The sequence below is a fragment of the Chrysemys picta genome, chromosome 2 (genome assembly GCF_011386835.1).
Source record: "Chrysemys picta bellii isolate R12L10 chromosome 2, ASM1138683v2, whole genome shotgun sequence".
Classification (NCBI taxonomy): domain Eukaryota; kingdom Metazoa; phylum Chordata; order Testudines; family Emydidae; genus Chrysemys; species Chrysemys picta.
This window is the reverse complement of record NC_088792.1, coordinates 152,642,599-152,668,871: the sequence shown is the minus strand read 5'-3', so window position 1 is coordinate 152,668,871 and position 26,273 is coordinate 152,642,599. Positions and strand designations below refer to the sequence as shown.

At 46.1% G+C, this 26,273-nt stretch overlaps 1 protein-coding gene across 1 annotated transcript in view; it reads left to right on the top strand.

The window, feature by feature from the left end:
- Window positions 1-26,273, top strand: part of TGFA (transforming growth factor alpha) — a 47,405-nt gene that overhangs the window by 12,392 nt on the left and 8,740 nt on the right. Inside the window, exons 2-4 of the mRNA XM_005285215.4 lie at window positions 3,571-3,624; window positions 22,388-22,505; window positions 23,530-23,679. Coding sequence (XP_005285272.1) covers window positions 3,571-3,624; window positions 22,388-22,505; window positions 23,530-23,679 — 322 coding nt within the window. The remainder of the gene's footprint in view (window positions 1-3,570; window positions 3,625-22,387; window positions 22,506-23,529; window positions 23,680-26,273) is intronic.

Below are 26,273 nucleotides of genomic sequence, written 5' to 3'. Positions count from 1 at the left end.
ACAGGACAGGCCCAACAAGGACAGTAACAGAACACCACTGGCCATCACATACAGCCCCCAGCTAAAACCTCTCCAGCGCATTATTCACGATCTACAACCTATCCTGGAAAATGATCCCTCACTCTCACAGATCTTGGGAGGCAGGCCAGTCCTCACTTACAGACAACCCCCCAACCTGAAGCAAATACTTACCAGCAATTAAACACCAACCCAGGAACCAATCCCTGTAGCAAACCTCATTGCCTACTCTGTCCCCATATCTACTCTGGCGACACCATCAGAGGCCCCAACCATGTCAGCCACACCATCAAGGGCTCATTCACCTGCACATCCACTAATGTTATATATGCCATCATGTGCCAGCAATGCCCCTCTGCCAAGTACATTGGCCAAACAGGACAGTCCCTCCGCAAAAGAATAAATGGACACAAATCTGACATCAGGAATGGTAACATACATAAGCCAGTAAGTGAACACTTCAGTCTCCCTGGTCATTCTATTACAGATTTAAGTTACATTGAACAAAAAAACTTCAGAAACAGACTTCAAAGAGAAACAGCAGAACTAAAATTCATTTGCAAATTCAACACCATTAATCTGGGCTTGAATAGGGACTGGGAGTGGCTGGCTCATTACAGAAGCAGCTTTTCCTCTTCTGGAATTGACACCTCCTCATCTATTATTGGCAGTGGACGACATCAACCCTGATTGAATTGGCCCTGTAAACACTGGTACTTCGCAAGTGAAGAACCAGTAACTCCCTTCTCTCCATGTGTCAGTATATAATGCCTGAATCTGTAACTTTCACTCTATGCATCCAAAGAAGTGAGGTTTTCACCCACGAAAGCTTATGCCCAAATAAATCTGTTAGTCTTTAAAGTGCCACCAGACTCCTTGTTGTTTTTGTAGATACAGACTAATACAGCTACCCCCTGCTACAAAACTCCACAGAGAGCAGCACATATTTGAACTAGGTGGGATGATCAGTTTTTAACAGGTTCCAACACCTGATCTAGCTAATAATTTTTGCTTGTTTATATTTCTTCATGGGAGTTAAAGCCCAGCTGAGAGAACCTCTCTCTCTCTCTCTCTCTCTCTCTCTCTTGGATCTCCTATCTGTATGTGAGCTCGAAGCTGAAGGACGTATAAACCCTTCTGCTCTTAAGTCTGTACCTGCTGGTGGCATATCTATCGGTCACAGCTTGGCTTAGCCAGAGGGTGACTTGTGGAGGTGTTAGTCTATGAGCTAGTGTTCTCTCTTGCGCAACTCCATGAAAGTTGCGACCGGGTGAATTTGGCCCAATATGTCAAAACAGGCATTTCCCCAAGACTAAAAGCAGAATCTGTTGGGAAGCAAATCATGCAAAGGTGGTGCTGGAAAGGTTCCCAGCTGAGTTTGGATATGCTTGTTGTTAACACTCTGTGTGCTGTCACCAGGAAGTCCAGCAGGGTGCTCCATCTAGCTGAGTTTTGGGGAAATGCCAGCATTCCGAGGGCCATATCTTTAAACAAACGTGTGTAACATCTAGGAGGCGGAGTGAGTTGTCCTTCTCCTCATACAATTGTTCTTTGAATCTCTGCTTCTGTTTTTGTGGGTGCAACATAGCTCCAATCTCAACTCGGCAGTTGAATGTTCATAACTGGGCACCTGTCTGTGACATTCCCAGCTTATCTGACTTGTGTTTTTCATTGCAGACTAGTACTCAGACCAATCTCACTAGGGGTTATGAGCTCTTTGAATGAGCAAGAGGCATTGAATGGTTTCTGGTGAGAGTCTTGGTGGATTTGACCCCAAGCCAGCAGAACTAGCTGGCTTCAGCTGAGTGTTGGTTGAAGTTTGGGGTTTGTTTTGACCCAAGATTCAGGAGGGAGGGATTTAAATGCTTTATGAACCGAAACCAAGAAAAGGTTAGAGAATCCTGCAGACTGGAAACGGTTGAGTTTCACATGGCTCTGCTTAATTAGGGCCCAAACAAGAACCTCCAATCTGAACCCCTCCACATTTCAGGAAGGGGTATTTGCATCCGGATTTCTGGATCCCAGCTTGCTGTCATGGCCTTATTTTCAAGAGAGAATAAAAGTCAGTTCCAATGCTTTTTTGTTTTGTTTTTTTAATTAAAAATCTCCCAGGGTGGGTTGTTCTTGCAAGGAGACCCATCTCTTGATAATGTGAGATGCCCTGCTTAACCTTCTGTCAGAGAAGCTGATCTGGTGAAATAGCCACCATTTCAGACTGAAGTCTCACAGCAAAAGCTCCAAAATCATGTAAGCCATCCAAACCGTACCCCTCTTCATCCTCTGGCCTGCGATACACAGGAAGTCAGACTCCATGATCTGGTGGTCCCTTCTGGCTTTAAACTTGATGGGTCTAACCAGCACTTTAGCCTGAACAAAACCTGGCTCCAACCTTTGTTGTTTTTCCCCAGCTCAGGGACCCGTCTTATTAGAGCAATGAAACCTGGCTTTGCATTTCCACTGTGCCTGCAGTTCCAGAAAGTTGAATCTAAATTAATCCCGATTGTTTTCTGGATTTGCTATTAGTTCTGCTTCTGGTGGTCAATTTCCTCCTCCTAACTCTCCACATGGAAAAAGAATGACCTTCAGAAATATATAGTGTGTTTAGCTTTCTCCCCTCCTCCACCCCCTTTAAATCCTCTTAAAACAAGGATTGTTTAGAATCCTTCCTTCACATTCAGACCCATATGGCTCTGTAGGCTTCTTGTTCGGCTAGTGCTTACATTGTTGCCACCACTTTGCGTTTCTGGTGCACATTTTATTCATTTTTATGAACAGTTGTTTACAACTGGTAACATAAGAGCTGGAACTCTACTTATCTCAACAGGATTGGGGAGTGTGGAATTTATGCGATAAACCGGGTTTCAAATAAAGGGATATTTAATTTAGGTGGGGTATCTTTGGATAAGAAAGCTTATGGTACACACAGTTCTTTGCATCTGGATAGATTTGAGCCACTGGTTGGAGCAGGGAGCTGGGAGTCAGGACTCATAGGTCCTTTTCCCGGTTCTGCAACTGACTTGTCCCTCGACCACAATGGGCACTGGATCAAACCCTAGACCTTAGGCAAGTTATTTAACCTCTCTGTGTGTCAGCTTCCTAATCTCTACCTGGGTATAACAATACCACGCGGGGTACTGAGATTTAATATTTCAATATGATTTGGGATCCTAGGATGAAAGTTTCCATGGATATTCAAAGTACTATTGCTGCTCCTACTACTGTATGTTGTGTTGGGAAAATACTTCCATCCACTGATTCATGTATAGATCAGGTGTGTGTGTGTGTATATTGCCTTCTATGTCTAAGGATGTAAACTTGGATATCTTGGGTGTATGTGTGTGTATAGTTAGAGATGATCCTTTCTGGCCTTAAAATATATGGATATGTCCCAAAAGCTGTTGATTCCTTTTAAAACCTATAGGTCTTCTGCATCTTTGACTCTGCCCCTGCAGCTAGAAATAAGATCTTCTGTGTGTCTCTCTTTTGACTGTTTAAATCAATGTTTTGCTTGTTGTATTGTATGTGACCTGTATTTTTGAAATTTTTCCCTAGGTATTTTACTAGCTGTGTGCCATGCCTTGGAGAACACAACATCTGCCTTGAGTGGTAAGTTCACTGATCTAATATATTAACCTTAGACCTTGCATAGTAATTTCAACCATGTCTTCTGCAGCCAGAGCTCTGAATTAGCTCTCTCATCCACCCCTTCTGGCTTTTCTAATCATACCCAGTGGTCCCCACAGATGTTCGCATCATCCCTGTACTCTGTTTCCTGGCCATCTCCAGTAGTCCTCCAGCTCAGATGACCCCTTCCCCAGCACAGATGTTTGGAAAATGCTCAGCCATGGGGTTGAGATCTGTATTTGAAAGTGCAAAAAAAACAACAACCCAGAAACGTTTAGTGGTTATCTTACTGAGTGTAATGTTGGCCTCTTCCCCAGGGCCTAATTTGATTCTTGTTTAACACCCTACCTTCAATGTATTAATCTAGGCCATGTTAATAAGTGGATAGATCACATGTGTGACGTGGCAGGGCTGGTTTAAGAGAACCATGTGGAGGAGAGGTCATTTCTTTTCTCTGCCTCTCGTTCCATCCTATTGAGCATGAAGCCACTGGGAGAGGAGAGAATTCACTTTAGTCTGTGTGCTGCTTATCCAGCCCAGAAAGGTTTTCACTTCCAGCCTGCTGCTAGCTATTTAAAATAACCAACAGACAGAATAGCCTTTTCCTATGCTCCAGCTCCTAACCGAGTGCTGGCTTGTAGTGAAATAAGGTCTTCTCCAGGGTGAGTGCTGGTTTGTACCCATGAGCAAACAATGCTGTTGCTAGCCCTTTGGGACAATCTCTGATGTATTTGTACAATACCTCGCATAATCCCAGTTGAGGCTTTTGAGATCTACTGTAGTGTTAATTACAGGGTCCATGAAGAGCCTTGCTGATCAGTGTGGATGGGATGCTAGTAGCCCCATGTGTAAATGATCCCCTGGGATGTGGCCTTGTTCCATGGTATCTGTGTCTGGGGTGGTGCAAAGAGGGGATTGGGTTACCTTCTTTTACATGAATGCATCTTTTAGTGGGCTGGCTAGTGTGTGGGGAACATGACTACCCTCTGCTGGATGGAATCAGATCTGCTCAACTGCATGTCATAGTCCTCATACTGCTAACAGAGATTCTTCATAGCTCAAACATTAAGTGCCTGCGTCTATATTGGATTTGTTAGATTTACACACTGAAAAACACTTGGGAACTACTAGTGCCATTCCTTCACAGCCCTTAGAGTGGCTCATTCTGGCTCTGAAAGGGACTGAGTGGTCAAGTTCATATCTTGGTCTGAACGTCCTCCAAGTTCTGGCGGAGACTTGGATCCAGTCTCCTGGGTCCAATACTGCCTAGTAGACCAGGATAACCAGTATGTGGGAGAAGTGCTGCGAGCTGGGGATGCAGTTGTATGCACGCACGCAATGGAGTTCTCAGGAATGTGATATTTTTGCAACACCTACTTTGCCTTGCAAATAGGTGGAACGTGGGCCAGCCAGACACCAGTCCCAGTGCGTGAGATACTATTGCTCAACAATCACCTTTCCAAATTCCCGACAACTTCTCCATTCCATTCCCTGCCTGGGTTTTCTCCCATAAGGCACTGGAGTTGTGCTAAAATTAGAAAGCTTATCTCTCTTGTGCAGGTATGTGTTACCTGCTCTGGAATTGCCATGCCCTAGATACTAAATGCATTTATTCTCCTTGTACTTGCTTCATTTTTATCACATTAACTTCAGTGGCGTTGCCCTCAATTTTGTACTGGCGTGAGAGGAGGGTCAAGCCCTACATCGCTCAAGTCCTCTTAGCTCTCAGCTTTCTTTCGTCTCGTGAATTTAGAAAGGAAGCATTTGGTTCCGGTTCAGTTGGTTGAATAAACAGCTTCTTTCATTCCACCCAGGCAGAATGGCCCATGGATGAGAATGACCTGTGGCTTTAGAATGATAACCCAAATCAAAACTACACCCCCTGTTTTTGTGCCTGATTCTAATCATTGGCCCTTCGCGATTCTTTGGTTGTACATGTGGGGCTCTTCCTTTCCCTTTTCAGGGTCCTGCATTTCAGATGGGTGAGGAAGGAGAGAGCTTCCTGTTTAGATGTTTGAGTCCACTGTTAGTTGTGTTTTCCCCCATTTGTGGCAACCTCCTGTCATCTTGATCCTGCACCCATTGAAGTTGGGGCAAAACTCCCATTTTAAACACTTTAGGTCAGGCACCTCTCTCTTGTTCTATGCATGTACAGCACCTAGCACAACAGGATGCTTCTTGGGGCCTCTAGGCGCTACCATGAGGCAAGTAATAAGTAATTTGGTATCGAGATTCAAGGATCACTTATCTCTGAATGACCATTCATAACGATGGGCTCTATTCTGTCCGATAGCACCCTTTGCACTGCCCCACAATGGAAACACACAAAGTCCTGAGAAGTCACCACTGGTGCGAGATGAGGTGATGTTTTGTTGTAAAAGATTTCCCCCTCCCCATTTGTGATGACCTCATTCTAATCACAAGGGAGTCCCGTCTGTATTTAAGCGGCTGTGTTTTCAGTTTATGGTTAGCCTGACTTCCCTAAGGGGGGGGACATAAGAAGCTGTGAAAGCCTTTAGAGTCAATAATGGCACAGAGATCAAAGCCCAGATCTAACTTGTGAGAGGTAGTTTCTGGGCTCGCTTGTGCCTGTCTGGTAATAATCAAAGTTCCAGGCTTCTCAAACAAAGCTGGGGGGGTGCAGGAGTGGTGGGGGAGGATATCTCATAGCTGTTGGAGTCATTCGTTGTCTACACAATAAATCCTGCAGGAGATCTCAGCCTGAATACGCTGATTTTTTTCCCCAGCGTTAGGATCATGTAGATTTTCATATGGAGTGGCGGTAGCTTGCCCCAAAAGAGACCAACCATCCATAGATCTCACCTGCCTGTGATTTGAAGCGAACTCCAAAAATTACCATCTAACAAAACAAGCGAGAGCACCCCTTAAAGTTTGCGACAGCCTGGTGTAGTCAGCACAGGGTGGCCGATAAGGAGCCAGCAGACCTGGGTGCTATTCCTGGGGTGAGTCACCATATGTCTGTGCCTATATTTGCCCTCCCACCTTGTCTGTCCGGTCCGTCAGCTTTTTGGAGCAGTGTCTGTACAGCACCTAGCACTGTGGGGCTGTGATCTTAGTAGGGGCTTCTGGGTGCTGCTGTGATGCGAGTAATTTAACTTAGGGAAACTGCCTCTGGTGCATAGGCAGCGTTTGGTCAGAAGGGGAGATAAGACAAGGTGTGGAGGTGTCAATTCTGTAGGTTTGAAATTCAGCCCTCTATGATGGGGGGGGGGGGGGCTGCCTCGCGAGGATGGAAAGCATTGTATGTGGGACTTGGGATCCCAAGTGATTTAAGATATGTCTACATAGCCAGTGGCAGCCAGCGACCCTCCCAGCCCCAGCCGACAGTGATGTCAATGGCTCATCCGTGCCAAGTTGCTTTCGAAAATGAGACTTGTCGTCCTAAGTCACTTAAGTGCTTTTGAAAATTCCACCCCAAATCAATCAACACTGCTACAATATCAAGGGAATGCAGTAGGGGAAAGAATTTTGTACCTTACCTGCCCTACTAATTCGGCCTTAGCTTATTAAGACTGAAGGAATCTTAAAAATCCAATCTGCTCACTTCTTGTTGAGGTCTGAATGCGGACATCCAGAACAGATGCGTCAGTTTCACCTGGCGTACAATCAGTTTCTAGTCCACTTCCTTTTCATTTGCACTAAACTAGGTCTGCAATATTGGGCTGCAAATGCTGCAGGGGACTGTTTGGTTTTAAAACAAATGTTGCCACTTGAATGCAAGAAGGGGGTTTTATGGAAAAACAGTCCATTTTGGGGGGGTAACGGATTAGTAGCCTAGTTCAGAAGGGTGACCATTCATCGATTAATAACAATACATAGTATTTTTTCATCTGTAGGTCTCAAAGTATTTTACAAAGGAGGTCCGTGTCCATATCCCCATTTTACAGATGGGGAAACTGAGGCACAGGTGGGGAAGTAACTTGCCCAAGGTCACTCAGCAAGTCAGTGGCATGGCTGGGAACAGAATCCAGGTGTACTGAGTTCCAGATTGGTGCTCTATCCACTAGGCCACACTCCCTCCCTCAGCAGCCGAAGGGTTGGAAATCCCTCAAGAGCGTTTGTTCTCATGAACGTTCTGGTCTGGGTTTGTCCCTAGTCTGGGAACATAAGTCTTTTAAAAACTGGTGTTTTATTAAACTTAGTATTTTATTTTTTTAAAAACACATGCAGAGCTTGCACAAGCCCCACTGCTGCTCGGTCCTTCCAGAGCTATCTCCTTTGAGCCGGTCAGCAGACTTCAAATACTTTAAGGGACAAGGCCCAGGTAACTCTAACCCTGACGATCCTGTTTTGAGCTTGAGACTTGCACGCTTTGGATTTCAGGGTCAGAATTGGGGGGAGGGGAGGCTGCTTAGCTGAAGTTCCCAGCCTTGGAAGGTTTGCTCGTCCCTCGTAATAGGTCACTAGAAGCTGTGTCTGGCTAACAGCGATTGCCGTATGCCACACCACCACTGAGGGCTGGTAGAGCAGCTTCCTGCATTTAGGATCAGGCAGGATCGCCATGAGAAATGCAAGGGGTTGCTTTTTATTCATTTAGTGGAACCCTTATGCCTAGGAATTGGAATATGAACCCGATTCTCCTGTTTTGTTTTCCACCTGTGCAACACAACCGATTTTTCGGTGAAGCTGCTCCTGGCTTACACCCATCTAAGGGAGGGCTGGTGGGGAGGGGAATCAAGCCCCGTGGCTTCAATAGCTTCCAGTGTTTTCATGTACATTTCAGCCACTAGGAATTCTTGCACCCCCGACAAAAAGAAGTATAATCCTTAAATTGTAACCAGTGAGTGGGAAATCGTTTCATTACAAAAACTTCACAAAGCGTGTAAATCATCCGGTTTCCCCCCAGCAGAGAACTAATTTGAAGTGGTGCAGCAGCCTTCCCATCTGTCTGGTTCACCCCAGTTTGAAACCAGCGTGAGCTGCACTGGCATCTACACTAGAGGTTTGCGCTCGTGCAGCTACACCAGCAGTGGGGATCTTAGCTCGAGCAAGGCCCAAGAACCAAATTCTACTTTCAGTGGCAGTTGAAAGCAGAGCTGGGAAATAGCTGGTGCCACAGAGTCGCTCTGGGCTTCTGAGCGAGAGTGAGGGAGTGTAGATGCGATCAGGAAATATGCAGAGCAAGGCTAAATGGACTTATGAGTAATCAGGTAAGGAAGGGGATAAAAATACAGCCAAGATTAAGACCATGTTAGATAAGGCAGCTAGTAAACACTGGCTGAGTGTGAGAGGCGATTAGAAAACCTCTGCTTATGCAGAATATGCTCTTTTGCCTGCCTGTACCTTTCTCCTGACATTGGAGAACCAATGATAGGACAGAAGATATCGTAAGTTGTGGGAGGTGATTTCTCCCCCCCCCCCTCCCCCCCCCCCCCCCCCCACACACACAGGCCCATGTGGCCGGTAGGCATCCAGTTCCCATTGGCGGTCAGTTAGGCACCTTGAAAATCTTCCTTATCAATCATTAGACAAGACTAAGAAAGCCAAACTCCCCAAAGATGATACGTTACCACGTGTATTATTGGAGATCCCAAACTGAATGTCTGAAGGACCAGATCAGATCAGACCAGGGTCAGTCTAATCCAGTGTCCTGTCTCCAGCAGACACCGGTACCAGCTGCTGCAGAGGAAGGCGCAAAGACTGCAGTAGTCTGTTTAGAATAACCTACTCCCCGGGGAAGTTTCCTCTTGACTCCCAATAGTTGCAGTTTGGCATGTGCCCTGGTGCATGAGGGGTTGTGTCCTTTCCGCAACCTCAGTGTGTATTTTTAATGTTTATTCTTATAACTGGATAGGCCGTCTGGGAGTCACTGCCCCTTGACTCTTTCATAGGGCATGAAATCAAACACTTTGTAATATCTGTGGGTGAACAGAAGAAATTAGTTTTGTCTTCCTCTGCACAAATCAGACTTTCTGGAGCAGGTCCTGCAATGGGCAGTGTTTTGGAGCAAACTCAGTCTGGTCTCTGAAGATGGGTATTGGAAGCAATGTGGCCTACTGCACAGAGCACTGGATTGAGACTTGGGAGACCCAAGTTGAGTTCCTGGTTCTGCCACTGGCCTCCTGGGTGACATTGGGCAAGCCACTTAACCACCCTGTGCCTCTGTTTTCCCTATCTATAAAATGGGGACAATGATTCTGATCTCCTTTGTCAAGTGTTGTGAGTTCTGCTGATGAAAGAGCTCTAGGTACTACTATTTTCATTTCCTTGGTTTCCAAAGACGGGGAGACGTAGACCAGATAGATAAAATCTGGCCCTACTGAAGTTGATGGGAGTTTTGCCTTCTTCTATAGCTATCTATCTCTCTCAAAATACTGCTTTCTCCGTAAGGAAGAAGGCCCTGTAGTTATCCATTTGGGTGCCAAAGCGGAGGTACCATAAAGGGGTCTGAATTTCAGAGTGAGTGCTGAGCACTGTCTGAAAACTGCTGGCTTGTCTCCACTTGGGGTAAGTCTATCCACACGGCACCGCAGAGGTGCAGCCGTACCAGTACAGCTGCAGCACGTCTATGCCAAAAGGAAAGAGCTCTCCCATCAGCATAAAAAACCCCACCTCTGCAAGCAGCATGAAGACGCTACCTTAAGCGTAGTTAATCCACCTCCTCACGAGGCGGTAGCTAGGTGAACGCGAGAAGCCCTCTCATCAACCTGGCACTGTCTACACTGGGAGTTAGGTCCGTATTACTGTCGCTCTGGAGCGTTACACCGATGGACATTTGTCGTGCAGGGCTAGGTCTTAAATGGAGCACCCAAAACCAGCAGTTGCTTTTGAAAATCATGGCAGGTGATTTGGTATCCACTGTCCCCCTAGTCCCTTAATGCGGCTGCCAAAGAACAAAAGCAAGCCACAGTGGGGAACAAATCCCCCGCTAGAGCCTGCTGTCTGCATGCTTGCATTGCAGCCAAAGGAGGAGGACACTGGCTGCCTTTCTAGGGAGAAAAGGAAATATCTGTGTAATGACCTGGCTCCAAGGACTGCATTGCCAGAAGTAGGATGTTGTGCACTAGATGCACCATGGCTCCAGCACTGTCTCTTAGTTGGCAGTGCCGATTTGCATTGTAACCGATCGATTTATGCTAGATCAATGGCTTCATTCATAAAACGGGTACAATAACTGTGAAATCTGAAACACAAAATGATTTCCCACCCCCACCCCCCAATAACTTTTCCATTTCACAGAACCTCAAGTGGGTTTTATGAATGGGCTGGAGTAGGGTTTTAAAAGGGCTACAAACATGTCAACGCGTTCTCTTTCTGGCATCCTCTGAAGCTTAAGAAATACAGCTTGTGTGGAGAGCACATGTGTACGGGGTTTGTCCTGTCCTTTGGCCAGAATGATGGAGACTTAATAAGCTGGATGTAATCTATTTTTTTTTTTTCTTTCATGGTTTACTTGTGTTCAAAGCGGGGGGGAGGGGAGGAACTCTGGAAGGCTTGTAAGGGGCCAATTCAGTCGTACCTGATTATTTATCCAGCACCACGTTGAAAGGCATTTGTGTCTCTTGGAAGTTAAATTTGTAAATATCACTCCTGGCCATGGAATAAAACCTCCTTTCTAGGCTGAAGGGATTGGGAGTCCGGCTGAATGAAAAGTGTGTGTAAAAGAAAACTCTGTGCTCTGAGCAGAGCGGAGAGCTTGCCCTTGAGTTTATGTAGCCTCACAGTGCGATTTCACTGTGGGACAGACGTTAGCAAAGCAAAAAATCTGAATCTTGCTAAGAAAACAGTGTTTTTTTTTTTTTTTTTTAAGTTTAGAAAGAGGCACGAACCAAACTTCAGTTTGGATCTGAACTTCACAGCTCCAGCCCTTTTCTGATATGGGTTGATCCAAAACCCTTTTCACAGATTCCCTTCTGGCCTCGGGCCCCTGTGTTCATTCAGTCTGACCTCCAGTGGAACACAGGCCATAGAACGTCCCTGTATTAATTCTTTGCGCTAGAGCAGAGCTTTTAGGAAAACATCCCATCTTAATTTAACGATTACTAGTGATGGAGAATCCACCACAACCCTTGGTAAATTTCTTATCTTTAAGATCACTTTATTAATGGCAATAATGCAGTGGTTTATGTGGTGGGGCGGGAGGTTGTTCCTTTTACTCTATATATAGTGATGCTAATCTAAAAAAGAGGGGCCTTGTGAGTAAGGCACTGGAGTGGGACTTGAGAGACCCAGGTTCAGTTCTTGGCTCTGTGACAAACTCCTTGTGTGACTTTGGGCAAGTCACTTCACCTCCCTGAGCCTCAGTTCCCATCAGCTGAACTCAATAGAGCTTGAGTTTACAGGAGTTGAGGGGCTGGTCAAAGGTAGTTTGAGGTAATTGCTATTTCATTGCGGGCTTGGCTACATTCAAAACTCCAAAGCGCTACCACGGGAGCGCTCCCGCGGCAGCGCTTTGAAGTGCGAGTGTGGTCGCGTCACCAGCGCTGGGAGCTCTCTCCCAGCGCTGGGAGCGTGGCTCACAGCGCTGGGGCACTATTTACACTGGTGCTTTACAGCGCTGTAACTTGCTGCGCTCAGGGGGGTGTTTTTTCACACCCCGAACAAGAAAGTTGCAGCACTGTAAAGTGCCAGTGTGGCCAAGGCCCAAGAACCTGAGAGATCCGAAGGACTGCTCACATAGTTACTGTGACCGAGTTGGTTGCATGATAACAAAAGCCTAAGAGACCCATTCTATTCTAAACCCTGCAATGTCTCCCTTTTCTCTTAATCACAATGCTACGCTCTTTAAGAGCGTCTTCCACCTGAGGAACTCAAAATGATTTGCAAGCAAGAACAGGTTCATCCTCTCCACCCCCCTGAGTTAAGTAGCAATATCCTCTGTTGTACAGATGGGGAAACTGAGGTACAAGAGCAGTGAATTGCTCAAGGTCCGAGTCAGTGGCAGAGCCTTCTGGTTCTCTGACAGATGGGTACCATGACGTGGGCAGCTTTAGGTGTCTCAAAATCTTAGAGGAGGAAAACTGGTGAACATTCAGCTCTGATTAGATCTTTAGACAGTGATTTCTCCATATATGCCTCTTTGGCGCTATGTGAACAATGTCAGTCATGGGCAGCCCCTTTGCAGTGTTGAGCAGGTGACTGACTTGTGGAAATCCCAAAAGAGGGGAAGCCATGAAAAGGTCTTGAAACTGCATACAGTGAAGTGGCCTGTTGTAAGAGGGGTTGCATTGATCATGCAACCCACAGAAGATAGGCAGAGGGGAGAGAGCGAGAAAGAGGAATCTATTCCCTGGTTGAGAAGTTGTTGCAGAGGGGGAAAGGGGGCTAGAGGCAGGGATCAGATAGCTTAGAAGTGGGGAATTTTCCTGGCTGTTCTCCTTGCAAGCAGACTGCTCATGCCAAGGATTCGTGATTTAGTTTGAGCTGGCAAGGAGGAGAGCGGGGTTTCCATCTGGGGAGAGAGAAAGAAGCAATGTTAAGCCTATTTTGGTACGCTGAGTTGGAGCCACTGTAGCCAGAGATGTGAGGGATTAGACCAGTAGATTTGGGAATGGCCTATGTGGAGGGGCACTGGTGCAGATTGTTCATTGTGAACAGTATCAGCCTTCCTCTGAAGCATCGGGTACCAGCTGCTTTAAGACCGCTATTGGACTGGATGGGCTACTCGTCCTGATTCCAGTGTGGCAGTTCCGATGTTGCTATGAGAGTAACCAAAGTCGTGATCCAAAATCAGTGGAAGGAGTCCCAGGCACTTCAGTGGACTCTGGATCAGATCCCAAGAAAGGGCATATACCAGCAAAAGAGGGGAGAGGACCCAGTAGGGTGACCAGATGTCCTGATTTTATAGGGACAGTCCCAATATTTGGGGCTTTTTTTTATATGGGCTCCTATTACCCCCCCACCCCCATCCTGATTTTTGCACACTTGCTACCTGGTCATCCTAGGACACAGCCAGAGAGGGGAAGGTGAGGGGCCCCTAGGGGTGGGGGACTTGAAAATAGAAAACTCAATAAGATCTCACCGCTGTAAGGACCTTCCCCAGACTCTGGGAATCAGCCATGCTGTGGGTCAGTTGGAAGGGGGAGAATCAGGTGGGAGGAAAATGGGTGTGTGAAACCCAAAGGTGGTTGGGAGCTTGAATATATCCCAGTAATGTTCCTTCTGCTGCTGCTCCTCCCTTTCATAAGAGGTGGTCTGAGAACACCGTCAGCTGTGGGTACCTAGACTAGGCACACTGATCTCATTTTGCCAAGGATGCAGGCTCAACGAGGCAAAACATCTTTTACTCTTTCCCCTGCTGGGGCATTCTTGTAACACTGAAGCATCAAGGGCAATGCAAATGTTACTACATGGTTGCAACAAACTGTCGGATTGCGTAGCATCATTTGTCAGTGGACAGGCTGCTCTCTTGAGTGCTGAGAAAAGAGGCACAGAAAAAGGATCTTGTGCTATCACAGAGCACTTTGCGGTGTTTTCAGGTCGTAGAGTACTTTCTAGAGAACAGGTCCATTGTAGACTCCCCAGAAATTTGGGCATCAGCAGTTGAGCTTTGCTTCTGGCTCTTCTCAATGTATTGGGCCAATCCAAAGCCCTGGCATGTAGTGCTGCACCCTGAACTTTGGGGAGGTTTTAGATCTGGATGAAACTTTTGGCTCTGGCATGTCCCTGGTCATTGCACCATGACTGTGGCTTGGTTGTGGATTCAAACCTAGTTTGATTGTCTAGCACAAGCAAGGCCAGGTTCTGCTGGAACCCTGCTGGGAAGCGGGGGAAGAGGAGAGGTGGTCTGAAACATTTTGGTGCCAATCACACTGGCAGCTTGTTAGAACCCAGTTTGACCACAGCCTGACTTACTCAAATTTGTATGATACCTTAAGTATTCATTGAAGTAATGTCTACACTGCAAAAAGGACCTGCAGCAGCGCGTCTCCAAGCCCTGGTCAACTGTCTTGGGCTTGCGCTAGCTGACTGAAAATAGCAGTGTTGATGTTCAAGTGTCGGCGGGAGCCTTGGCTCTGAGCTCCACCCCCCAGGCTCTGACGGGTGAATTTCTGAATGCAGAGCCCGAGAAGTAGCTGAAGCTGTGTGTGCCAGAGGGCCTCAAGTGGGGGAAACTTAAAGATGGCAAGGAGAGAATCTTCACAAACACTGAATGGTGTGTGTAGTCAGGAAGTCTACACAAGGTGTGGAGGACAACTGGTTCAAACTGGAGTCAGCTTTGCTAGAAATAGCACATGAAGTCCTAGAAGCAATGGGCCTAGTGCTGGGAAGGATAAGAAGGGAGACTTGGTGGTGCAGTCCTTGAACTAAAGAATTTATTTGGGGGCGGGAAGGGGGAGAGAGAACTTTTGAAAAATGGTAGGCCAGTGGCTTCAGCAGCGACAAGATGTCATACATGGAGGCAAAGAGCATTGACAGCTAAAAGCGTGGCCTGTGATGAGCTATATAACAGGCTAGGTGGACATGAGGGAAAGAAGACCATCTATAGACTCACCAAGGCAAGCGAGAAAACGATGAGGCATTTGAACAAGTTTGTTTGCTGCATTATAAATGAACATGGTTCTATTGCAAATGAATGGTGACTCAATCAGTAAAATAATCGTTTTGAAAGAGGGATGAAGGAGCAGAACCCAATGGAAGAATTAAGGATATGAAAGCCAAACTCGGTCATGATAGCATAAAAAGGAGGGGTTGCAGAGGCATTTAAGGAAATGGAGAAAGCACCTGGGCCAGATGAAGCAGTAATGGATGTGGTGAAGTCATTGGAAATGGAAGGCTTCAAGTATCTTAAAAGTTTCAGTGTTCTTAAAGGGAAAATGCTGGCTGAACGGTGTATAAGCTTGGTAGTGTGTTTCCTTTTTAAACATAAAGGAGATATTTATGTGCTAATTATCATCCAATTAAGCTGATGTTGCATGCGATGAAAGTATGGGAGAAGATTATTGAAAAGCGTCTGCATGGGATGGTTGAAATTTGGAAAGGTCAGTATGGATTCATGCCAGGAAGGAGCACAACTGAGGCTAATTTTTGCTACCAGTCTTCATAGAGGAGCTCAGAGAAAAGAGACTGTGGGTGGATCTGGAGAAAGCATATGATCATGTACCAGGAGAGCTAGTTTGGTAGAGCTTGTGATGGAGAAGCATGCCAGAAGGATATGTCCATCTGCTCCAGGGTACATATGAGGGAATGACTACTGCAATCAAAACCAAATCGGGGACAATAGAGGATTTCCCATAAATGTTGGCCTACGTCAGGGCTCCTTTTTGTCTCTGGTTGTCATGGATGGGCTAAGTGAGAATATGGAAGAGAGCCAGCTTGGAACAAGATGTCCGCTGATGTTTTAGTGATGCATGGAAGATTGAGACCCTACAAGTCAACTTTGAATAGTGGTAACATAGTTTTGAGTGGGCTGGGCTTAATGTGCAGCTGGTCAGACCAAGGCTATGGTAACTAAGGGAGGAGGGCCCATCATGAAGTATATCACAGGCAGAGCCCTTAGAGTGAAAGAATTTAAATACTTCGGTTTAATGGTTGCTGACAATGGTGCCCTCCTGAGTGATGCCTGGCATCGTACTAAAGCTGTGTGGCACATATGGTAGGAGCTAACCCCAGTTCTCCATGACAAAGACTGTGAAACTGTAAGTGTTCCATACATTAAGATGGGTTGAGAGACTTGCCCAGCCACAGGAGAAGAAATCAGGATGCTCTCCACCACGGAAATGAAGATGCTGAGATGGCCAGATGGTTGGACATTGCATGATGAAGAACAGAACGAGGTTGTTGGGGGCCTCATGCAGGGTGCTTCATCTGAAGACCAGTTCAGGGAGGCTAGGCTACACTGGTATCATTGTCCGTCTTGCTTTCCCAAGGTCAGTACATGAGTCTTATCCCCATCAGTGCCCACAAAGGCATGTGGCAACTATCTATAGAATACCATTTGAAAGATGGTAGACGAGCATTTCAGCAGGGTCTTGTTCCACCACTCAGAACTACCAGTCTGCAACACAGTTCAAAGGAATCCTGAAGCAGATGGTCAGTGAATTCTATTCTAAAATTCTGAATACTCATGGGGAGACTGTTATGGTGCAAAGCCAGTGAAGCTAAAATAGAAGATTAAACGGCTGGTCTATGGATGGTCCCCAAGGGATTGTAATTAGGATGGGAAAAGCTCTCTGGTTTGGCGGAACAAAATGAAAGTCCCAGCCCTTTGATGTGGGCTGGTACAACAATAAAAGTTGCAGTTGGTGCAGCTTCTTGAGGCAAGGTCGTAAACTAAAGCTGCCCTCTCATTCTTTCTTACAAAGAAGTTAAAGGCCCATTTGGCGAAAGGTATCCCGGTAGGGACTGCTCCTTTCTTGCTGCCATTACACACAAGAGTAGATGTCCTGGAGTTTTGTTTGGAGGACGGAAGTTACATTTAATCTCCATGTGCGATGTGGCTCATCATCAAGGGGGTTGATGGAGATGGCTTAAAACTGGACCTGCTAATTCTCCCACCCCTTTGAGGGGATCGGTGTAAAATGACATCCAGGTCTGCATTGCCTGTCCCAAGTTTTGCTAAACCAGGATGCTACTATCAAGGGAGACGGGAGGGCCTTGTGGGTAATGCAGGGAGAACAGAGTGGAGGGGACAATCTCTATGCCCAGCTCTGCCTCAAACTTTCAGTGTGATCTACAGCAAGTGACTTAGGCCTAAATTTTCACAAGCGGACACTAATTTTGGCTGCCGAACTTGACATTTTGGGCCTAATTTAGAGGAGCTGAGAACCCACAGTCCCCATTGATTCAGTTGGCACCTAAAGGAAATAGGCACCTTAGAAAATTCTAAGCTGTAAACTCTAGGACAGACCCACAGCTGGCATAACTCAATGTAAAGCCTTTGATGTTGATGCTTCAATGGAGCTACATTACATCAGCTGAGGATACGCACGCCCCCCCTCCCTTTGCCTCTTTCACACCTTTTTAAAGAGGATAATTTTTCTTCACTTTTTAATTGATCGGTGTTTCATGAGATGTCTAGGTGGAGAACACTGTAGAAGAGGACAAGATTTGTTTTAAATGTCTCATTCCAGTGGTTTATTATCTGACCAAAAAGAAGCACGACAGATTGATTAGCCTAGATACGGTGACCAGATTTCCCGTTTTTTAATGGGACAGTCCTGTTTTTGGGGACTTTTTCTTGTATAGGCAGCTATTACCTCCCCGTCCTGTTTTCTCACAGTTGCTATCTGGTCATCCTAAGCCTAGATGAACTTCAGAGAAGCATCCAAACTGCAAAGGATGTTTGTGCTGCTTTGAGGGTCACATATCTTAAAAACCTAGTGCCCTGTTGTAATAGACTGCTAGTCATTTGAGAAGAATCCAAGCCACAGTGGTGATTTCAACAAAGCCGACCTTCTGTTTAGTATTCTGCTGATTCAGAGTCTATTTAACCTCTCATCCTTTTGAGGGGAAGAGAAGTGCTATGGTGATTTTGTTGGCGTTGGTTGACTTAGTTGGGGTTGGTCCTGCTTTGAGCAGAGGCTTGGACTAGATGACCTCCTGAGGTCTCTTCCAACCCTCATCTTCTATGATTCTAATACAAATAACAATAATAAAAGTGTGTAATGAGCAGAGTTGGGCAGGAACTGGCTATTTTGTTCTGCGGGAAAATCCCTGATTTCAAAATCTTGTTTTATTCTGAAATGGATTTAAAAGAACAATTTTTGAAATATTCCCATGAACTGAAATTTTTAAAGTGTGTGTTCAGGTCAGTTGAAACATTTTGCTTAGATAAAAATCAAACATTTTCATTCTGTTTTCATTTTATACTATAGTAAAAAAAAAAAAAATTTAACATGGAAAATCGAAACGTTCTGTTTCAACCTTAAAAAAAAGCTTCCCCCACCCCAATTTTTCTTTCAGACACTTTCTTGAATGAATAATATAAAATAAAAAGACTTCCACGAAAAAGTTCTGCTTCCAACAAGTCTGCACTTCCAGACACACACGTTTCACTGGAAAATTTCGGACCACCTCTACCAATGCGCTTTAGTTCATGTTCCTTTTCTGAAGTTTCAGTTCCATATTCAGATGTTCCTTGGGGGTCGGGGTGTGTGTATCTCTGAACCCTTATTAGAAACAGCCAGGCTTCCCTACTGCCTGGGCTATGAGAAGGGGGGCAGTTTTATCACATCCACTGTTCTTTTAGCTAAAAGAGGCCAGGCCAGACTCCATTCAGAAGCCCATTTGTGCTGCTTGCTGCTCAGTGAATTGCTTGTTGGCAAAAGCTGCCGGATTGATGGCTCTAAAGTCCTCCATTTATCCAAAGAACTGTTCCAGCATGGTCCTGGCCATTCATAGAATTGTAGGACTGGAAGGGATCTCGAGAGGTCATCTAGTCAGGTCCCCTGTGCTCATGGCAGGACTAAGCATTGTAAGCTTCACTCTTGCCATTCCATGTCAATTATTATTGTATGTGTATTATGGCAGTGCCTTGAAGCCTTAATCCTAGATGACTCCACTGCGCTAGGTGCTGTACAAGCAGAACAAAAAGACAGTCCCTGCTCCGAAAAAAACTTTTCTCTGACTGTGTGGGGCTGCTTCTGAGAAGTCCGGTACAGTGACCCATTCATTCCTTTGCCTGCCAATTAGAGGTTTTTATTTTTAAAGACAACCCTATTTTCTCATTGTTAACTTACATGAACTTTGCACACCACTATTAACCAATCTCTGTCCTAATCTGTATGTAGTACCTTTATAAGACCCATTTTGTGTTTGATCAACCTCTTATCTGCTTCTGAAGTGAGCTTTTTTTACCCACAAAAGCTTATGCCCAAATAAATCTGTTTAGTCTTTAAGGTGCCACCAGACTCCTTGTTGTTTTTGTGGATACAGACTAACATGACTACCCCCTGACTCTTATCTGTATGTATTCAGATTCCGAAAATGGTAACCAGCTGTTGTACAATCTATTCGATCCTGATATGAGGCTGGCTGGCCTCTTTGCTTTCCATCTAAAGGCTTGCCCATGCTTTTTCTCCATGCCAGTAAAGTTGGGGGAGATCGGTCCCTTTTTGAGAAAATCCGCTATCGCAGTATTGGCTGCTGGTAACAATGGAGTTACCAGTGGTGCCTTCCTCCGTTATGGGGGTTTATTTTGTGATGGGGATGCTCCTTCCCTAAAAGAGGGATTGAAGCAGTCACTCCTGCTCCTTGACTGACTCCTCCCCAGGGCTCAATGAAGGAATTACTAGGTGGAATTCTGAGGTCTGGTATACAGGAAGTCAGACAAGATGATCATATTGGCCCCTTCTGGCTTTCAAATCTATGGAGAACTTATAACCCGTGTCATGAGACAATCTGGGCTGGAAATCTGATCAGTCTCTCCCACATGGCAATACTGGCCCACTGCTGCGCAAGTACCAAACCAGGCTGCCAGCCGCCACCTTGTGTGAATACGTGATTTGAACAAAACCTTTTCTCACGCGCAATATCCTTGATTAACACACAAACGGGTTTAAAATCTCCCTGGGACCCGGAGCTTTTGAGAGATGTGGATTTAATTACCATGGCCGACAGAAATGTGTGGAAACAGGAACCCGAGGGGGGCTTTGAAATGACGGAGATCGGATGTGCTTTCTACGAGGGCTAATCCAAAAGCAGGATATTGGTTTTCCGTATCGGCTGTGAACGATAATTTAAAACAGCACAGGACAAAATGGAAAACAGTGTAGCAATTAGGGGGGGCAGGGAAGCTTTTGTATTTTCCGATGGATTCTTGTCCCACTTCTCTTCCTCTGCTCTGCTTTGTCCTTACTACTGAGACTTGACTTCACAATGTTTCATTATATAGAATTGCCAGCACTGTGCTTATCACGCTTGGTGGAAGAGGTCCCTTTTAAAGCAGACCCCCTTTCTTGTGAGTGTCTTCTACCTAGAACATCTCCGCGACACGCTATTGTGGTGGTGGTGCTTTCATAACAAGAAAACAAATGGAAGAGTGCAGTGAAGCTTTGGCAAGTACTCTCTAAGCGCATGAGTCTTTGATTATTCATCAAGTTCATCCAGGCTAAGAATTTTAAGCTTTAAGCTGTTTACTAAATTCTTCTAGTGCTACAAAGGCTTATTTTGTGAGTGTATCAGAAATGATCCACTAATGGCCCCTTAAACATATCTGCTTCTTGCCTCTGATTTCATAGGGTTGGAAGAACAAATCCAGACCCCGTTCAGTGGATAATCTCCTTTCCCTTTGGGCTCTCCCGACTTTTCTCAGCCTGCAGTCTCGATCACTTTCATTACAGCTTCTGGGCCAAATTCACACTTGGTGTCAACAGATGCAGCTTCTTTGTCCCATCTACACCAGTCTGAATGGCAGGATTGCAAATACCTATTTAAAAATCTCCAATCCTGCAGTGGTATTAGCGAGACTTCTCTGGAAGGGGAAATGGAATTTGCTCTTCTCCTACAGAACTCTTCCCTTCCTCCATGTTTCTAGGAATCTATGGAGGAAGGTGTCTTGTTGGCTCAAGGAATTGGTAAATAGAAACAAAGGGCTCTGTTCTCTAAATCACCCACTCAGACCAGCCTAGCAGTGCCCAAATGTTACTTGGGTGATATGGTAGCCTGTGTGAAATGAGATGGGGGAACTTAGTCTGGTTCTCCATGGGCAAGCATCCATCAGAGAGAACGACCACCAAGCTGTCGCTAAAACGCACCTTCTGTTGGCAGCCTAAACAGAGAGACCAAGAACTGGCTGGGCCATGGAGACTGAACTCTCCTCTCATCCCAGAGGTGGTTCCTTCAAGACCGACTTGAAGCACCTTGGCAGGGTGGCATGGGGGAACCTTACTCTGCTCCATCTTGCATCTCTCTTGTGGCTCCATGGAGGATTTCAAACTCTGGTGCTGCCAGTCGTGCATCCTGGTTTCTGTGGCCCCTCCCTCATGCCCACCCTTCCCCTCACCTGCACTACGCTAGTCTTAGAGCTCAAATCACAATGGAGGAGTCTGTTTATACAGTACCATGCACAATGCGATCCTCATCTGTTACTAGGACCCCTAGATGCTACAGTAATAGAAATAAATCATAGTAATAAGGGCCCTGCCTATATGGGAGAATTGATTAAAGAGAGACGCTGAGATTATTTTAAGCCACCTAAAGGATTTGGGTGTCCAGTTTCCATTAATACTAACAAGAATCTGGTATCTAAATCTCCTGGGTAGCTTTGAATATGTCTAGCAAAACCAAGAGGAGTCTACAAAAATTACTCTTCAGTGCTTAATAGAAAAGGAGAACACCACTATAGTTCAGAAAACCTATCTGGTGGAATTCTGTGGCAGGGATACAATTATCTATTTAAATTTTAGAGGGTGGTTTTGGGGGGGAAAACCCCTCTAAAGAGGTTAATGCTTTCCTAGTAAACTCTTTAGGGCTTTACTGTGTGGGTTATGAACATGTGTGTGCTGTGCCCAGGAAACTCTGCATCATGCGAAATCTAAACCATGGCTGAGCGCAACCCGGTGGGCAGAGAATTGTCTCGGACTTGGCTAATGCATGTGTCCCATCGAGAGACCCCGGTCGTCGGTGGGCAGGATTGAACCTGGGGGCATCTGGAGCTTAGTGCATGAGCCCCTACTGCATGAGCTAAAAGTCAACTGGCTCTTAGCCAAGGCTGTAGAGCAAACTTATTTAGCTCTCTCTTAGTGGTCTTGGTGCCACTAGATGGGGCAGGACACCACACCCCGAAGGTGTGTGGGTTACACATGGAGTTAAAAATGTATCTTTGTTTGTTCACCCCATCTAGGTCCCCCAGTGGCTGCCGCAGTCCGATCCCATTTTAACGACTGTCCCGACTCCCACAGTCAGTTCTGCTTCCACGGAACCTGCAGGTTTCTGGTGCAAGAGGAGAAGCCAGCATGTGTGTAAGTCTCTTCCTGTGGCAAAGTGTTTTGCTTGTGTGAGCACAAGTGAAACGGAAGAGAAGTGATTCACTGTTCCTCAGGGCAGCAGGCCTATGTAACTGTATAGTGCCCATTGCATTTCCCTTGGGATGAGAACTGGCACATATAACTTGTTGCATTATCTTTGGAGTCGCATGTTACCTCTAAGGAAACCACACCGGCTGGAATTTTCAGAGAGAATGGAGTACCCACCTTCCCTTGTCCTTCATGGCACAAAGGGGAAAAAGGTCAAACCTGGATGCCTAAAGTTAGGCTCCTAAATCCATATTTGGTTACCTAAGGGTCTGTCTACACTGCGGTTAGACACCCATGGCTGGCCCACACCAGCTGACTCTGACTCCCAGGGCTCAGACTGCAGGGCTGTTTAATTGCAGTGTAGACGTTCCTGAGCTCTGGGACCCTCCCACCTCACAGGATCCTAGAGCCTGGGCTCCAGCCTGAGCCCAGATATCTATGCTGCAATTAAACAGCCCCGTGAGCCTGAGTCAGCTGGCAAGGGCCAGCCACGGGTTTTTAAACTGCAGCATAGACATAACCTAAATTACTAGCCTGATTTTTTTTTCAGTGGTGCCCCAGCTGGTCCCAAGACTTGAATGGGTGTTTGCAGGGGCTCAGCATTCTAAAAATCTAGCCTAAATAGATGGCTTTTGGAGGCCTGAAAACTTTGCCTGGAGGGCTGCAAGGAGCTGCTGCTTTAGTACGTGCTCGGGGCTTTACTTTGCAGGTTTTTGATCAGGTACAACTTCAGTGGGAGCTTTGCCAGAGTAAGGGCTGCAGGATCAACCCCTTAATTGGCATTTGAAGTATTGCTAGCCTGTCACTGTCCCACTCTTTACTCTCTGGCTAGGGGACTGAGGTGCCTAACTCCCATTGGATCTGACTGCCAAATGCCTTTTGAGAATCCCAGTGACTGGATCATTATTTCTTGGGTGCGCATGGGCTTCTGTGCTTTCTTCTTTAATTCACCTCTCTCCTCTCTTCATAGCTGCCATTCTGGGTTCGTCGGGACACGATGCGAACACGCAGACCTCCTTGCAGTGGTAGCTGCCAATCAGAAGAAACAAACCATCACTGCCTTAGTGGTGGTTTCAGTGGTAGCGTCCGTCATCCTTATTGTGGCTTGTGTACTAATACAGTAAGTCTGCGTTACATGCTGTTGTGGACGAGCGTACTACTTTTACTGGGTCTCGGTGAGATTCTGTTGATTTGTTTTAGCCGTGCATAAGTATCCACACAGACTCTAAGTCCCCTTCTGCCGTGCATTACAGACCCATAGAAACGGGGGGCTGGAAGAGACCTTGGTAGGTCATCTAGTCCAGTCCCCTGCACTGAGACAGAGCTAAGTATTCTCTAGACCATCCCTGCTTGTCTACCTGCTCTTAAAAACCTCCAGTGCCAGAGAGAAAAGCTAATTTAAAAACTAGGTGTTAGGTTCTTAACGCCATACCAAAATATGGGCCAAATTCACAGGTATAAAAGGGAGGGGGCCTGTTTACATCAGTAAATGGACATAAGGGCATCCAAAGTGTGTAACTTGTATACTACAGGACTGGAAGAAGCTATAGGTTACATGAACTAGACTCCTTCAGATTCTTCTCTGAACTGGCCCTATGCAGGTAGACAGTGGAAAATTGCTTTCATGGCAGCTGCTGACTCTAGACCTGACCCTTCGTGGTGCTGAGCCCCTGAATAGGATTGGACCTCTCCTCCCTCCCCCTCACCTCCCCCCCCCCAGCCAAAGTTGATGCCACGACTAACACACAAAATAGTGCATGAGATGAAGCTCCCTATTCCGTTTAATGTGCTAGTGAATGGAACTGTTGCAGGGGAAATGCAGACCGCTGCATGCCCCTCTTAGAGGGTAGAAAGCTTTCTGGTTGCTATTGTGATACAAGAAACATTACTTGTGCGAATGCCCATGTGACGAAGTGGGAATGTTCTTAATGTTCTCTCTGAATACTGTGTGGGTGCCTCAGTTTCCCCTATGCAGTTCTTGAGTATCTAGGTGGTGGGATAAGGGGGTGTGATTGTTGCAGAGCCTGAGAGGGCCAGTGTGATGGTGTCTGCACAGAGCATGGCCAACACCCTTTCTCCTGGCAACTGATGGCCTGGGCCCCTCCTCTGCAAAGGCGCCAACTGAAGGTGTTGAACAAAGATCCGGTGACCTCCTGGTCCAGGAAAGAGACAAAGGCAGAGGAGGGGCTGGAGAGTTTCAGTTTGGAGCTGGCTGGGGAAGGGGAGGGAAGCCCAAACCAGTGTCTGGGATCCCTGGCCCCAAATATGGACCTGACTGGGGGTGGTCCTGTTGTCTGTACCCGCAAGCTCTGTTTTGGACTGTGTTCCTGTCGTCTAAATAAACCACCCGCTTTACTGGCTGGCTGAGAGTTAGGGTGAATTGCAGGAAGCCGGGGGTGCAGGGCCATGTCTTTCCCCCCCACTTTTTGACAGCCCATTTCTGTGGATAACTGGAGTTGCACAGAACAGCTCATCCCTATTGATGTAAAGTACTTCAATGTTAATTCTAAGGGCAGGTGGACAATATACTCGTGTTGCAACATGCGTATATTGTTAAGATAACAATACTGTCTTCACTGTGTAATTTAAAGGAAGTGTTGTTGTGGTTGATTTCCCAACTCAAGTGGCTTGTGTTACGAGACACATTGCTTCAGAGTCTCTCTGCATGTCCTAACTCTTCTTTCAGTTAGCTCTTAACTCTTAATTCACGATGGGCTCAAACAAACAAACCAGTCGGTACAGCTGCAATAAACCAGTGTGTTTGTCTTGCCATAATTGTCACTTTTCTCGCGGCTGATATATACTTATAAATGTAAATAAATCTTTCAACAGCACATCCATTGGTGCGATTGGCTGCTGTGTACATTTTGTTCCAAATTCATTGAGGGCTTTTATCCCCTCCAGTTGTCTGAGGTCTAAACCAGAGTTTCTGAGCACTTGTGGTTCATTTATCTGTATTAAAGTAGCACCTAGAGGCCCCAAATGAGATCAGGATCACACTGCGGTAGGAGCTGTACAGCTGCGTAGTGCCAGTCAATTTCTTACAATCCTAGATAGATAGATAAAGGGTGAGAGAGAAGTATTCGCATCACCCCCATTTCACAAATGGGGAAACAGAGGCCCTGATTCAGGGGAGCATTTAAGCATAGGCTGAAAATCAAGCAGATGCTTATGTGCTTTCCTGGATGGGGCCAAAGACTGAGAGTAGGTGGCTTATCTAAGATCATACAATGGGTTTCTGGCAGAGGTAGGAATCGAATCCCTATCTCCTGAGTCACGGACCGGTGCCTTCATCGTCAGGCTGTCCTTCCTCTCTAGATTCTTTCCTGTCTAGACTAGATCCTGAAAGATCTCATGGCACTTTTCCTAAGAGTAGGGTTTTGAGTCTCCAGTGTCTGGTTCAAATTCCAGATCTCGGGTAACTAACAAGATCTAAATTCATTCCTGTGCATCAATGGAGCTACACCAGGGGTGAGTTTGTCCCATTTTTGCCTATCTAAATTCCCCTTTTGCTTTGCAATTATTAGGCAAATCCTTTGTCCTTACATCAAGACACTCATGTAGCGTTGTTGGTGCTGTAGTAACGCCTGTCATTTCCCACCCCCAGTGGGGAAATTGCATTTCGGTGCTAAGCGAAGTGAATGCTGTGTGTGATGGACCGCAGTCTATTCTGTCAGTCTGCATTGGCATCTTCACTAAAGTCAATGGAGCTTT